Source organism: Rana temporaria, chromosome 4, assembly GCF_905171775.1.
Source record: "Rana temporaria chromosome 4, aRanTem1.1, whole genome shotgun sequence".
NCBI lineage: Eukaryota > Metazoa > Chordata > Amphibia > Anura > Ranidae > Rana > Rana temporaria.
This window is the reverse complement of record NC_053492.1, coordinates 246,953,443-246,967,966: the sequence shown is the minus strand read 5'-3', so window position 1 is coordinate 246,967,966 and position 14,524 is coordinate 246,953,443. Positions and strand designations below refer to the sequence as shown.

The 14,524-nt window shown below is 43.9% G+C and overlaps 1 protein-coding gene across 1 annotated transcript; it reads left to right on the top strand.

The window, feature by feature from the left end:
- The first annotated feature begins 3,505 nt into the window (after window positions 1-3,505).
- LOC120935708 lies at window positions 3,506-9,539 on the top strand. The gene is made up of 3 exons (XM_040347765.1): window positions 3,506-3,597; window positions 7,867-7,990; window positions 8,879-9,539. Exons 1-3 carry the CDS (start codon window positions 3,506-3,508, stop codon window positions 9,506-9,508), a joined length of 846 nt encoding a protein of 281 aa, XP_040203699.1. The 3' UTR covers window positions 9,509-9,539.
- Window positions 9,540-14,524: the final 4,985 nt, after the last annotated feature.

Below are 14,524 nucleotides of genomic sequence, written 5' to 3'. Positions count from 1 at the left end.
ACCACATATGAAATTAGAAAAGATAAAAATAAAGTGGATTAAAAAAAAGTACCACAGAGAGGACAAGTAGAAAACTGTTTAAAATACTCAATCTGTACCCATAACTTCTGAACCATCAGTAACTAACAAACTCAATAATGAATTATTGTTTTACCCTTGTTAACCTAGACTTACTGGCAACTAGCAGGGAATACTTTGGCAAAAGGTTTTTTTTTTTTTTTATGTTAAATCTCATGGAATAAACCCTCTTCATGAAAAACAGCTAATGTCGTAATACATGTCCAAACACAGAAATAATATCCTCATATATAGCAGGTGTGTGGTGTTTTTCTTTTAACTTTGCTTCAAAACTTCCTAATCCAAATGTGAAAACCACTCTGGAACAAAAATGCTAGTATGGATTTCCCATATGTTTATTAAATAATCCATGCAATGTGTCAGGTATTAGCATTCTAGCTAAGCAAAGTACTTCATACATAAACATTTTATCATACCTGCTTGTAAGCAACTCCTTATTTCAGATATGTCAATGTAGTACTAGCAAATATGTAGCATTTCTTCTTCTAAATGAACATCCATGCATAGACTATAAAATGAATAATAAAATGGTAGAATGAACACCTTAGAATTCAGAAATCACTCTGCACCTGTTCCCCTTTATAATTCTGAGCTAGAAAATGTTTCTCTAGATATTTCCAGTTCTATAATTTACATAATTACCCCTTGGATGTTCTATATTTAGCTGTCAGTATGGCTAAGAGCCAAACATATAGAAATAGTTAAATATGTTATTATATATAATTAACATATGAATTAAATTGAATTTAAAAAATAAAAAAGTATTTGTGTCATGCTGGAATGATATTGGAAATATAAAATTACAGACAGAATTTTGTATAGGGTAGGGTATTTTATTTTACCAAGTTGACAATTAATTAAAATACAAACACTGATACATTTTGTGAAATTTCATAAAGCTGCCCAGTGGAGACCAAAAATCCTTCAATTATGTGCAATTATTTCTAAAGATAATTATGCTCACAATATTGAACAACCGGAAAGAGCTCTTAAAGAAATATCTACACAGTTTATGTTTATAAAAGAGAAGCTATAGTTTAGGAAAGTGATTGTAAAAGGTAAAAAAAACATGTCTATACTTACCGTCTATGAACCTCTTCTTTTCGGGGCCCCCGTCAGTGCTCCTGCTCCCTCCCTTCTGTCCAGTGCCTCCATGGGAAGCTTCCTATGGAGACGTTTCTGCATGCTTGCTCCTGAGTCCCGCTGCTGTGTCCATTGATACAGACAGCAGGACTCGGCCCCACGCCCCGCTCCCTCGTCACTGGCTTTGATTGACTTCCGGTGCCAAAACAAAGCCAGTGAGACCAGGAAGTGAGGGGAGAGAAGAGCTGCAGACGTGCATGGCACAGGATAGAATGAGGGCTCTGGTAAGTAAATGGGGGGGTGGTGGGGGATGCTGACACCTAAACATTTTTTACCTTAATGCAGGGAATGCATTAAGGTAAAACATGTTTAGACTTTACAACCACTTTAAATGTGCACATATTAAAAATGTTATTGAAACATTTATTCTAAAGTAATTTTATGTGACTTTTACATGTTTATATGTTTGTACATAAAAATGCAATATTTAAAATATAGGACAGATTACCTACTAGTTGTAATTGTTTGTTTAAATCAGAGCATGTAGTTAACATTCTAGTTAAATATAAACCAATTTTAAGCTTTTATATGTAAACAATTGCCTGAGAGCAGAAACTACACGATCTTGCTGTCATCTTTGTTAGTTATAATACCTCTTATATGTGCACCTCCCTAAAACTATTTTTCATTTGCTAAATAATTATTGGAAATTGATCATTCCACTGTAAGTAATAAGTGGCACAGATTTCGAACCATTTTTAAGATTTTTACCAGACTGTATAGTCCAATAAATTCAGTCCAAGAGCCGGCCATTTTAAACTAAAGGAAGTGTCCAAAAACATAACTGCTGGATCTGCAGGGCAATTTTACTGCAGTATATTGTAGTGCGCCAGTGCAGTTTTACTGCAGTATATTATAGCGCGTCAGTGCAGTTTTACTGCAGTATATTGAAGTGTGCCAGTGCAGTTTTACTGCAGTATATTGAATCGTGTTGGTGCAGTTTTACTGCACTATATTGTAGTGTGTCAGTGCAGTTTTAGTGCAGTGTATTGAAGTGCGTCAGTACAGTTTTACTGCTGTATATTGTAGTGCATGAGTGCAGTTTTACTGCAGTATACAGAATTGTAGTGTGTCAGTGGAGTGCGTCTGTGTAGGGCAGTGTTTTACACCACATTACATAACATTTAGTGCTGTATACCCCCCTTTTTTTGTTTTTATGTCCTGTGCCGGCCCCTTTTTTTAAATTGTGAGCCGCAGTTTTTCTGACTGCGGCAGTCCTCAAGTTAAGGTGCACCAAACACCACTTTCCACTGATTAAAGTGTATCCAATTGCACATTTCCCTATTTCTATTACATTTCGTTATTAAGCCCCCCATCATGTCTGGGAGGCCAACAAGGAGAGGCAGATGTTCCCATGCCACTGTAAGGGGACCAGCAGGCAAAGGTGGAAGTGGTCCGTCCTCAGGCAGGGCACCATTGCAAAGGAGGTGGTGGGCTGGCTTTCTAAGCCATCCTCATCCTCTATCACCCAAGCAGAGACTAGTATCCACCACAGCTGCCAGAGTGGCTTATTCTGCCTCCTTGTTCACAGATACTCCTGCCATAGCCTCAGCATCATGCATAGAGAAGTCAGCTCAGTTATTTGAACACAGTATCAGCCACTTGCTTCTTGACAATGCATTACTTGATTATGATCTTGGTTCTGAGGTTGAGGAAGGTAGGAACATGAACCTACAAAGAGGGGAGAACACTTATAAACAACAAATTGGCAGTCATGTTCCCTCAGCTGCAGTGTATTGCCAAGTTGGCTCCAGTAATGATGAGGATGGAGGGGATTATGATGATGAGATCACTGATGCAACCTGGGTGCCAGATAGAGCAGAGGAGGAAAGTGAGGCTGAGGAACCACCCCAACAAGGCAGGATGTTCTCCAGAGGCAGCCATCATGAAAAAGTAGAGATCAGCCACACTATTCCATCAGAGTGTTGAGCTGTTATCTTCCGGCCCATTTCCCACAGCTCAGCTGTCTGGGCTTTTTTTTAGCACATGCACAGCCCATCGCACTGTTGCAATTTGCAAACTTTGCCTCACGCAGATCAAGCGTGGCAAAAACACCTGTCAGGATCAGCGGCTAAGGTGACCAGACACGTAGCTACACAGAGGAACTGAGACCAAACAAGGTATTTATCATTAAAGTGATATTTATTTACAGTGAACACTCACCAATAAACATATACAGCAATCGGTGAGAACATAAATCACTCCAGCAAACAAGAGCAAGAATAACTAATGAACCTAACTGCTATTTATATACAATATCAACAGGGATGCAAGGAAGGGAAACATGACTGGGAACAAGAGCATGGAACAAGGCAGAAGGGTGCAGGATGGATCAGAACAAGGGAAGGTTATCAGGCACAATCTGGCAGCAAGAAGGTAATCAGACAGGATAGTGACACGCTGGGGGAAGGTAGGAGAAGCCTTGAATATCCACCTGGCAGCTGGAGCCAGGTGTGTCTGATCAGAACCTGCTGGCTTCTGGAAGACACCTGCAGGTGGACACTGGAACTGCAGCCATCTGTGAAGTGAACCCTAGTGCCACCATCAGGTGAACTCAACCCTGACAACACCAGCCATTTGAGTACCACATGCTTGACAAGACAACTTAGCCCATTGGCATGAGCACCTGAAAGCCACACAAAAGGGACGCAATTCTTCTCCTCCTCACTCCTCACGTTTCAGGTCTACCCCTGCTATATCTCATGACCTTCACTGACATGGATTATGGTACAGCGAAGGGTGTCACAGGTCCTTGCAGCATGTCTGCCAGCAGCATACCACCAGCTATAGAGTACAGCAGGCAAATTTCTCTGCCCCAGCTGCTGCAGCGGAAAACAAAAATACAGTCCCTGCCACTGATATGCCCAGCGTCTAAATTACAGCTTGTCCAAGCTGCTGGATTTACAACTCCTGCCATTCCATCTGGTGGATTCTGCCCCCTTCTGTGAATTTGTAGAATGTGCTGTACCACAATGGCAGGTTACCAGTCGCTATTTTTGTGCACTTAAGGCCATTCTAGCTCTGTATCATCACATGGAAGGCAATGTTGTGGCATTGTTGGGCAAGGCAGTCAGCAGCAAGGTCCACGTTACTGTTGACATGTGGTCCAGCAAACTCTGCTTGCAACAAGGAAGGATGCAGGACAGGTTTCAGTGCTGGAGCTTGTTTTGCTCCCACATCTCCAAACAGCTGGTTATGATGATGCAAGATTTGTCAGTTCCACTGCCTCCTTCTCTTCCTCCTCCATGCCCTCCTCTGATGAATTATCCTATGAACCACCAGTATCCAATAAGTGTTCAAGGGGCTATCCAAAGAGTCATGCTAAAAGATGCCATGAAGTGCTTCAGCTGGTCTGTCTAGAGGACATGGTGGTGTGTGATAATGGCACTAACCTCCTGTTCCGCCCTTCGGCAGGGAAAGCTGACACGTGTGCCATGCCTGGCACATGTCCTCAATTTGGTGGTGCATCGTTTCTTAAACAGATACCCTGGATTGCAAGATCTTCTAAAGCAGGTCAGAAGAGTCTGTAGCTATTTCAGGCGGTCATACACAGCCAGTGCTCAGTTGGCTGAAATTCAGTGGGAATTCCACCTGCCCATAAACTGCCTGATTTGTGACATGCCCACCAGGTGGAACTCGACTTTGGCAATGCTGCAGCAGCTGCACATGCAACAGAGGGCCATCTATGAGTACCTGTGCGAGTATGGCACAATGACAGGCTCAGGGGAGCTCCGATTTTTTTTTCCCGTCATGCCAATGGCTACTGATAAAGCATGCATGCACTGTACTGTCACCATTTGATGAGGTGACAAGGATGGTGAGCCTTGACAATGCATGCATCCGTGACAATTTCTGTTGTATTTCTGCGGGGGCAGACTTTATATGGCATTATGGACAGGGCACTCGAGGCAGAGCAGCGGGAGGAAGAGGAGGACTTTCTTTCCTCTCAAGACCCACTTTATGAAGACACCATTCTTGTGATGCCACAGAACACACAAGAGGAGATGAAGGAGGAGGATTCCTGTCAGTTTTGGAGGCATTGAAGCAGAGAAAGACATATGTCAAACCTTAAGGCCCCGTATACACGACTGAACATGTCCGATGAAACTGGTCCACGGACCAGTTTCATTGGACATATTCGGTTGTGTGTACGGCCTATCGGACCGTTTTCCAGCGGACATTTTTCCAGCGGACCGTTTTCCAGCGGACAAAAGTTTCTTAGCATGCTTAGAAACTTGTCCGCTGGAAACCTGTACGTCGGACATGTCCGCTGGTCTAACCAGCAGACCGAAATCCCACACATGCGATGAAATTGATTCAACGCATGCGTGGATGCATTGAACTTCCTGGTTTGCGCACATCGCCGCGTCACCGTCACCGCCACGTCACCGTGTTCTCTGTCTGCGGGGATTTTGGTCTGATGGTGTGTACACACATCAGACCAAAATATCCCAGGAGACATGTCCGATGAAAACGGTCCGCGGACCGATTTCATCGGACATGTCTTCTCATGTGTACAGGGCCTTAGAGATAGTTTTATGTCCCCAGAACCCTTGGGAGTAGTACATGGCTGGGAGGAGGCAATTCTATATACTATAATCCTCAGTGACCCAGAGGACTCTGGCAGTGACCCAGATGCATCTAATGCCTCTGCAAACTTGCGATGCATGTGCTGCCTACGAAAGAACCCATGAATTTTTTGCATCAAGAAGGAAAATTATTGCTTGGCAACCCTCCTTGACTACCGTTACAAGGGGAAAGTCTTGGAACTCATTCCATCCCCACAGAGGGAGCAGAGGATGAAATATCCTGAGGACACCTTAATGAGGAGTTTATGTAACACCTTTCCAAACTCTGATAGGTTACAGCCTCATGGAAAAGCTAGTTTTGAGGCTTCTGGAGGAGCAGCGGAGAAAAAAGGGGGCCGCCTCAGTGATGCATTTAAAAAAAAAATTAGTCCTCGGCGCCCAGGGATGTCAGCTTTCAAGTCCCATCGGCAGCGTCTGCATCATATGCTAGAAGATTATCTAGGGGTGAAAACAGACATGGAGAGCTTTCCATTCGATGATCAACTGGGTTACTGGGTCATGAGAATAGACCACTGGCCAGAACTTGCCAAGTACAGTATGCAATTGAGCTGCTTTGCTGCCCTGCATCCAGTGTGCTTTCTGAATGGGCATTCAGTGTTGCCAGAAGTTTTGTGACTTATAAGGCCTCATTTCCACTGGCGTTTTTACAGCCACGTTTCTGAGCGTTTTTTACAGCTTAAAAACGCCTGTCCATGTTATTCTATGGCTTCATTCCCACATAGGCGTTTTTGAGCTGCAAGTGGCATAGACGTTTTTGAGCTGTAAAAAAAACGCGGGACCAGGGCGTCCTGAAGCTCCTAAAACACAGCTGTAAAAACGCTCGACGCTAAAAAACGCGCAAAAACGCGCATAAACGCGCAAAAACGCGCACCGCGGCGCTTTTGAGCTGCAGGTATTTCATTAAAAATCTCCTTGGTCACTGTAGCCTCTGTAAACACAGGAAATTCCTGTCTGGACATTTCAATTTTACCCAGGAGTGCTTTGCAAAGCCGTGTGCTTGTGAGAGTGAGAGAGAGAGAGAGCAGACAAGATGTCCAAAGTTAACCTTGTGTCACAGGCTGCCTTGATAACAGCTGTTCAGGCTCATCAGGAATTGTGGGATGTGTCCCATGATCTGCATGGGGATCATGTAAGAAAGGTCACTTTGTGGGAAGGCATTTGTGCAGAAATATACCCCGGCTGGGAAGACACAGAAGGAGATGCCAGTGAAAGAAAAGATATCAGTAAGTTCCTTTTACTTTGATGCAAGTTGCCATCCTTGTCAATTCTGACCTTTGTTACCTACCTGAAAAGCATATTTTTTTGGGATAGAATTACATAGAAACCCCAAAAATATATATTCTTTTAGCCAAGACCTTATAGAATACAATGGTGGTCACTGTAACTTATCTCAAACGTAGCTATCATGTCACCCATCCAAATTGTGAAATGGAGTTATTGTACTTCATTTATTTAGATCTTGCACAAATGTTGGCAGCAATACCTCACATGTGTGGTCCGAACACCATTTTCATATGTGGGTGGGACTTGCGTATGCTTTCGCTTCTGCGTGCCGACACACGGGGACAGGTTCGCAATTCGCAGTGGTGAGTCAGTAGAAGTCAGTCGAAGCACCGGAGGGGTAAGTTTAATTATTTTTTGGAATATACTTGACTATGTACAATATTTTAGGTCACTGTCTTTGCCCAGCAGTCTTTCATAATTTTTTTTATATTTTGGTAATGAAAAGCCAAAAATGATGTTACGCAATGAGAATCGTGATCTATCTTCTAAGCCAGGTATGTCAAACTGGCCGCCCTCCAGCTGTTCCAAAACTACATGTCCCATCATGCCTCTGCCTGTGAGAGTCATGCTTGTAACTGAGAGAATGCCTTGCAATGCCTCATGGGACTTGTAGTTTTGCAACAGCTGGAGGGCCGCCAGTTTGACACCCCTGTTCTAAGCCAAAGAAATGTGATTCTCCTATTCAGCAAAATCATGCAGCTCTATTGGACATTGCTTTTCGGGCCGGTATTCTATATGTCTATTGAATACTTAAATTTTGTATTGTTTGCAGCACAACCTCCAATGTATCCCCTGTGCCTGCAGCAAGTTCCAACACACAACCCAGCAGTCCCATCAGTCCAACAGATGAAAACCCACAATCACCAAATGCGGATGCACCAGAATGTCTAGAGGAGGTAACTGCTTATGTCTGCCTATCTACCTGTCTATGGGTTAGATTCAGGAAAGAGATACGACGGTTTATCTCCAGGTAAGCCGTCGTATCTCTACATCTGAGCCCTCCTATCTATGCGACAGATTTATAGAATCTGTTTCGCATAGATTTCTCTTAGATCTGACTTACGTAAGTCTCTTACGCTGTCGTATCTTATTTTAATATGACGCTAGGTGGTGTTCCCGTCAAAAATATGCAAATGAGCGTATACGTCGATTCCCGAACGTGCGCCCGGTCAGCGTATCTGTTTACGCCATTTAAGTTAGGCTTACACCTGGCCTAAAGTTAACCCTGCTATATGATGCACAGTCAATGTAAAGTATGGACGTCGGGATAGAAGTCGTTTGCGTAAGTCGATTTTGAATGGGGATGGGCATATGTCTATTATTTTAATGAAGCGTGATCACACTCAGAACGTATTGCGCATGCGCCGACGTTGAAAGTTTTCAAGAGCGCATGCTCCAAATCACGTTGCAAATTGTCACTGAAAGCGACGTGAACGTAGCTTTCAGTGACAATTTGCAACGTGATTTGGAGCATGCGCTCTTGAAAACTTTCAACGTCGGCGCATGCGCAATACGTTCTGAGTGTGATCACGCTTCATTAAAATAATAGACGCCCCCTACCCGCCCAATTTGAATTACGATGGACCATTGATGGTACATCGCCACAACTTTACAGGTAAGTGCTCAGTGAATAAAGCACTTCACTGTAAATTGCGGCGGCATAATGTAAACAGCATATGCTACCTCTGCACAAAAAGAGGCGATTCTACCTTAATCTAGACCTATGTCTTTGTCTGTCTGTCTGTCCATGTACATGTTAATTTTACTTTTGGTTAATTTTTCAGGAATCGTTCCCAACGGAAGTAGAACCTGCCAGTCGGGTGGCTACAGAAGCAAGGGGTCGGGGTGGTCTCCGTGGCCGTGGCCGTGGTCGTAGACGTCAGCCGAGGGGCGGCTCTGATGACCCGTTGTTATCTCTGCTGCAGCAAGTGCGGGAGGAGAGGCGCAGTGTGGATGCTTTTCTCGATCCCAGCAATCCACGCAGCACATTTTGCAGAAGTCTCTACCCTATCCTGGACGACATTGGGGGAGACCAGGAGAAGACTTGCATGAGCTTCATTTACACGGTGGCAAATGAATTCCGTGAAGCAAAATTAAGTGGTGGCCCCACACCAAAATTCAAATTAATAAATCTTAATGCTCCACCAACGGCCCCTGCCACCTCAGCAGTCCAACAATCCCCCTATTATCCCATTCCTCCCATTCCCGCCCGACCTACAACTTCTTATTCGCAAATGATGTCCCAACCCTATGAAGATTTCACCCCAGCCACCTCCTCCCATTTCCCTTCCCCGTACTCTGCACCCCGCTACCACCATGAATCGTGGAATGAGCGCCAGCCCCAATCTCGTCCCAAATCCCCACATGCCCATGGAGATCAAGTCTCCACCCCCACGTATCACCAGCTTGGTTAATTTTTTTTTTTTTTTTATAATAAATATTTCTTTCTTCTGTACAAAAAGTGTTCAATTGTTTTTTTTATGATGCACAAAAAACACTCCTTTTCCCTCTGCCTTCAGACGGGCGTATGCTAGCCCTTTTTGGGCTTAGCATACACCCGCCTGAAGGCAGAGGGCAAAGGACTGAAAACGGGCTAGCATACGCTTGCCAAGATGCAGAGGGCAAAGGACTCCTTTGCTCTCTGCCTTCAGACGGGAGTAAGCTTGGCCTTTGCCCTCTACCTTAAGGCAAGCGTATGCTAAGGACTCAAAAAAGGATAGCATACGCTTGTCAGCATGAAAATGGACATATGAAAAGATATTTGTGATAGATAAATGCTTATTTTCAAAAAACACAAGAAAGTTATACTGTATACATCTTTATTGAAAATTTAGCTCTATCTGTATAGAAGTTAGCTGTATCGGAATCCATGTTTATTCACATTTTGTCTTTCACACAAAATCATTCTGCCATGACACCTCTCCTTCTGGGGATTCAAAAAATGCAGCGAACTGGTTGCGAATGCTCATGACCCGTGCCGTTGACCCTCTGTGATTGGTGACTGGGCTCTGGATCAACGTTGCTGCTGTCATTGTCCCTAAGATAATTATGGAGAACACAGCAAGCCAGAACAACTTTAATGGCGTTCTCTACATCAAGATGTATGCTTGTTAGCAACACGCGCCATTTGGCTGTGCACACCCCGAAAGCACATTCCACAACGCGGCGTGCATGGCTGAGTCTATAATTATATATTTTTTGCTGCCGGTTGAGACCATAGCCGCTGTATGGCCTCATGAGGTTTTCGGCCAAACCAAAGGCCTCGTCTGCCACCATAACTAGAGGCAAACTGGGTTCCTCAGTGCACGGTAGAGGCCTGCTTTCTGGGATGTTCAGTTGTCCCGCATGAATACGGCGTCCAAAGGCCGACTCGCGAAAGATACGGGCGTCACCTTGGCTGCCATAAGCTCCCACATCCACCAAAAGAAATTTGAGGTGTGCATCTGACAATGCGAGTAGCACCACGGAAAAATATTTTTTGTAGTTGAAATATGAGGATCCTGAGTGCGGAGGCTTCCTCACCCTGATGTGTTTCCCATCAAGGGCACCTATGCAATTTGGGACAATGTATATATATGTTAATTTGCGCTGAATATTAACTTAGAAAATGCAAATCGTGCTAATAAGTGATTTAAAAGAAACTATCAAGTGTCAAATTAATAGGCAAAAAACGATACAAATAAAGTCCAATTGCATAAATATACACCAGTGGTTTTCAATGAAACAACACCCAGATCAGTGTGATGATTAAAGGAAGGTGTGATGTGATCTCAAACAACGTGCTCCTGCTTCACAAGTAGAGACGCCTCTTCCACATTAACCACAGCTCATGGAAAACAAAAGAGAGATACTCTCATAGCGCAGCTGAGTGCAAAAACAATACAAAGAGGATAGATGGTCTCTAACAATGGCACACTCACGAATCCACCGATTAAAAGCCGCATATAGCAACAATACACCGATCCTTCATTAAGCCGCTCAGCTCATATGATGTTTCCTCTCCTCATTCAAATCCTAGATCGAATCCTAGATCCGTCCCGCTCGTAACTCCTCCCCCACGCGTTACGTCAATAGTCACTTGACTTAGTCATGGGTCAAGTGACTATTGACGTAACGCGTGGGGGAGGAGTTACGAGTTAATGGTTAATGTGGAAGAGGCGTCTCTACTTGTGAAGCAGGAGCACGTTGTTTGAGATCACATCACACCTTCCTTTAATCATCACACTGATCTGGGTGTTGTTTCATTGAAAACCACTGGTGTATATTTATGCAATTGGACTTTATTTGTATCGTTTTTTGCCTATTAATTTGACACTTGATAGTTTCTTTTAAATCACTTATTAGCACGATTTGCATTTTCTAAGTTAATATTCAGCGCAAATTAACATATATATACATTGTACTATTTTTGTTTGACTTACATCACTTTTTTGCTGCGTTTATTATTTGGTAATTTTGTTAATGCTCTATAATTTGATATTTAATTAGCGCTGTAGTACCAATATTTTTACATTTATGCAATTTGGGAACTGTGTCTTCTCCCAAAAAGTGTCAACAACAGATTCCCAGATCTCCTCTGTGGGCTCGGGCATGACGACGTTATGCAATTCCTCCCATATTGCCACACATGTTTCCTTCACGACTCTGGAAACAGTTGTTACACCAAGCAGAAAGTAATGGTGTAAGGTTGCATAACTCTGTCCAGTTGCAAGGTACCTAAGAAAAACAAAAAATGGACATAGTGAAAAAAATACAACTAAAAATAAGTCGTAAATCTAACCTAACCATAACCCTAACCCTTAACCCTATCCCCTATCACATAACCCTATCCCGTAACCCTAACCTCTATACAATAACCCTAACCCTATCCACAAACCCTATCCCTGAACTCTAACCCCTAACCCTATCCCAGAACTCAAATCCCCTAATCCTAACCCAATCACCTAATCCTGAACCTCTATCCAAGAACCCTAACCCCTAACCAGGGCCGACAAAAAAACTAGGCGGATTAGGCAGCCGCACTGACACCTAGAGCGCAAGTCTGGCTGCTGTGTATACACAGCGCTCTGTCGTGGTGATGTCACAGCCTTGTGTATGTGTAGAGCTGAGCCGGGTGTCAGTAACGGGATAGACGAGTGCAAGTAGGGGAGGAGTGCAGAGACGGCACTGCTCAGTCAGTCACTGGAGAATGCAGATTTTTAGTGGAGCCGCTCTGCAATAGAAGTGTATGGGAGCCATCTGTGCTCCTCTCCTTCCTAGGCACAATACACAGAGCAGCCTACAACTGAAGTGTCTTCCGCCCAGGTCCTGACATTCATCCTGGGCACTGACTAGCTGGGGGGGGGGTTTCGCCGCAGATACACACAGTTCCTGGGTCTGTAAACCCGCTGTGCCCATAATGAGGAGTTCCCAACGATAAGCTTCACTGATGGAGGTTGCACTCTATATATCCAGCCTAGAGTACACAATAGTCAGTGGCGCCGTACTGATGGCCCCACCACCTCCAGGCTCAGTGACTGTCCGCCCCCCCCCCCCCCCAAAAAAAATTGGTAGCAATTAAAAATAGGTGGGGTATACATGGGCAGGAAAAAGAGGGTGGGGTCAGGGGTAGAGCCAAAGGGGGGCGCAAAATGAGGTTTCGCCTAGGGTGCACCAGCCCTGCCCCTAACCCTATCCCAGAACACTAACCCTATCCCCTAACCCTATCACCTAACACTATCGCCTAACCCTATAACCTTACCCTAACCCATATGTGTTTTGCACTTACCTGAGAGTCACTAAGAGCCGTTCCTCCGGTGAAACCGAGTTGCGCATTGCAGTGTCCATCCTGGTCAGCCTCGGTCTGAGCCTCTCCAACAAGTCGTCGAATCGTGCCACTGACATTCTTGTGAAGTTACTAAATTTGTTGGGATAGATACGCAATTCAGAATACAGATTGTGAAAATACCCCGTTGACAACCGATGGGAGACCATAGGATGCACCCAAAATTGATGCCGTCTCCTGCTTCTCTCCTCCTCCTGTCTCCTCCGTTGCCTCCGCAAGGCAATCAGAATGATCGCCTCATCTACTTTCTGCAGGACGGGATCCATATTTCTCCTCAAATTAGACAATATTCCAAACATTTCTACCAACTGAATTATGCTGTCTCCTCTCTCACTATCTCTCTCTCTCTACAAACAAAATGGCGCCGACACATGCTCTGTTATGTCTTCTGATGCATTGTGGGACATTTGGGAGTGTATATAGCCTTTTTTTTTTTTTTCTTTAAAAAAACGCTGCCTAACGCTAGCGTTAAAAAACGCGCAAAAACGCGCAAAAACGCGCATGCAAAAACTCGGTAAATTTCGCGTTTTTAACGCAAATTTTTCCAGGAATACAGAGCTGTTTTACAGCTCACTTTTAAAACGCCAGTGGAAATGAGGCCTAAAAGTGCGTGTCTGTACACAGACTCTGTTGACCGGCTGACATTTATCAAAATTAATTATTCCTGGATTAGCAGCAGCCATCAAGCCCCTGATGCTGATGTCGCCAATTAAGTGTTTTTAGAATGTGGAATCTCTTCAAAGCTGTATAGGCTGCCTAGCTTTGTGGGTGTTGATCTTATCGTAAAGATTTTTTTTTAGTATGGGTTTCATAGGTACAATAAACACCCAGGCATCAATTTTCCCCCACCTGTTTGGCAGGTGCATATCATTTCAACTTTTTACAGCAAGGCTAATTCTTGCTTTCATCAAGAGTGCCACTATCAGGTTATGGTGTAAAGGCACCGCCAACAACCAAAGCCCAATTATTTTGCCACTGGTTGACCAGGGCATATCATTATTTTTTTTTAGAGCAAGGGCAATTCTTGCTTTCGGCAACAGTACCTCTATAGGGTTATGCTCTGAAGGCACCACCAACACCCAAAATCCATTTTTCCGACCCTGTTACTTCTAATCAAAGTCTGCAAAACTGACACCAGAATGAATCCAAAAAATCTCTAATCTTGTTCAAAGTGCACTAAATTGTGACCTTGTCATACAGACTAGCTCCCCAAACTGTTGTTTACAAAATAAAGAAAGCTTGCAGGGAAAAATGTTTTTTTCTTTATAAATGCCATTTTTTCTGCAGCAGGTTCTATTCGTGGTACAGCTGCACCACTTTACAGGCAGACTAAGTGGACACCCCAGACACTTTAAATACATTTTTCATTTTTATTGTTTCACTTTAAGCATCATTAACCACTTAAGGACCCCATTCACGCCGATATATGTTGGCAGAATGGCACGGCCAAAATAAGGCACACTTACAAGATCCAAGGATAAAAACAGCATAAATATATACCTCCACTCGTTCACCAATACCTTGGACTCATGGTGACTGTGTGAGATCACAGGCTCGGCTCCACCCGTATAGAGGTATAGAGGGGAGGAGCCGAGCCCGTGACATC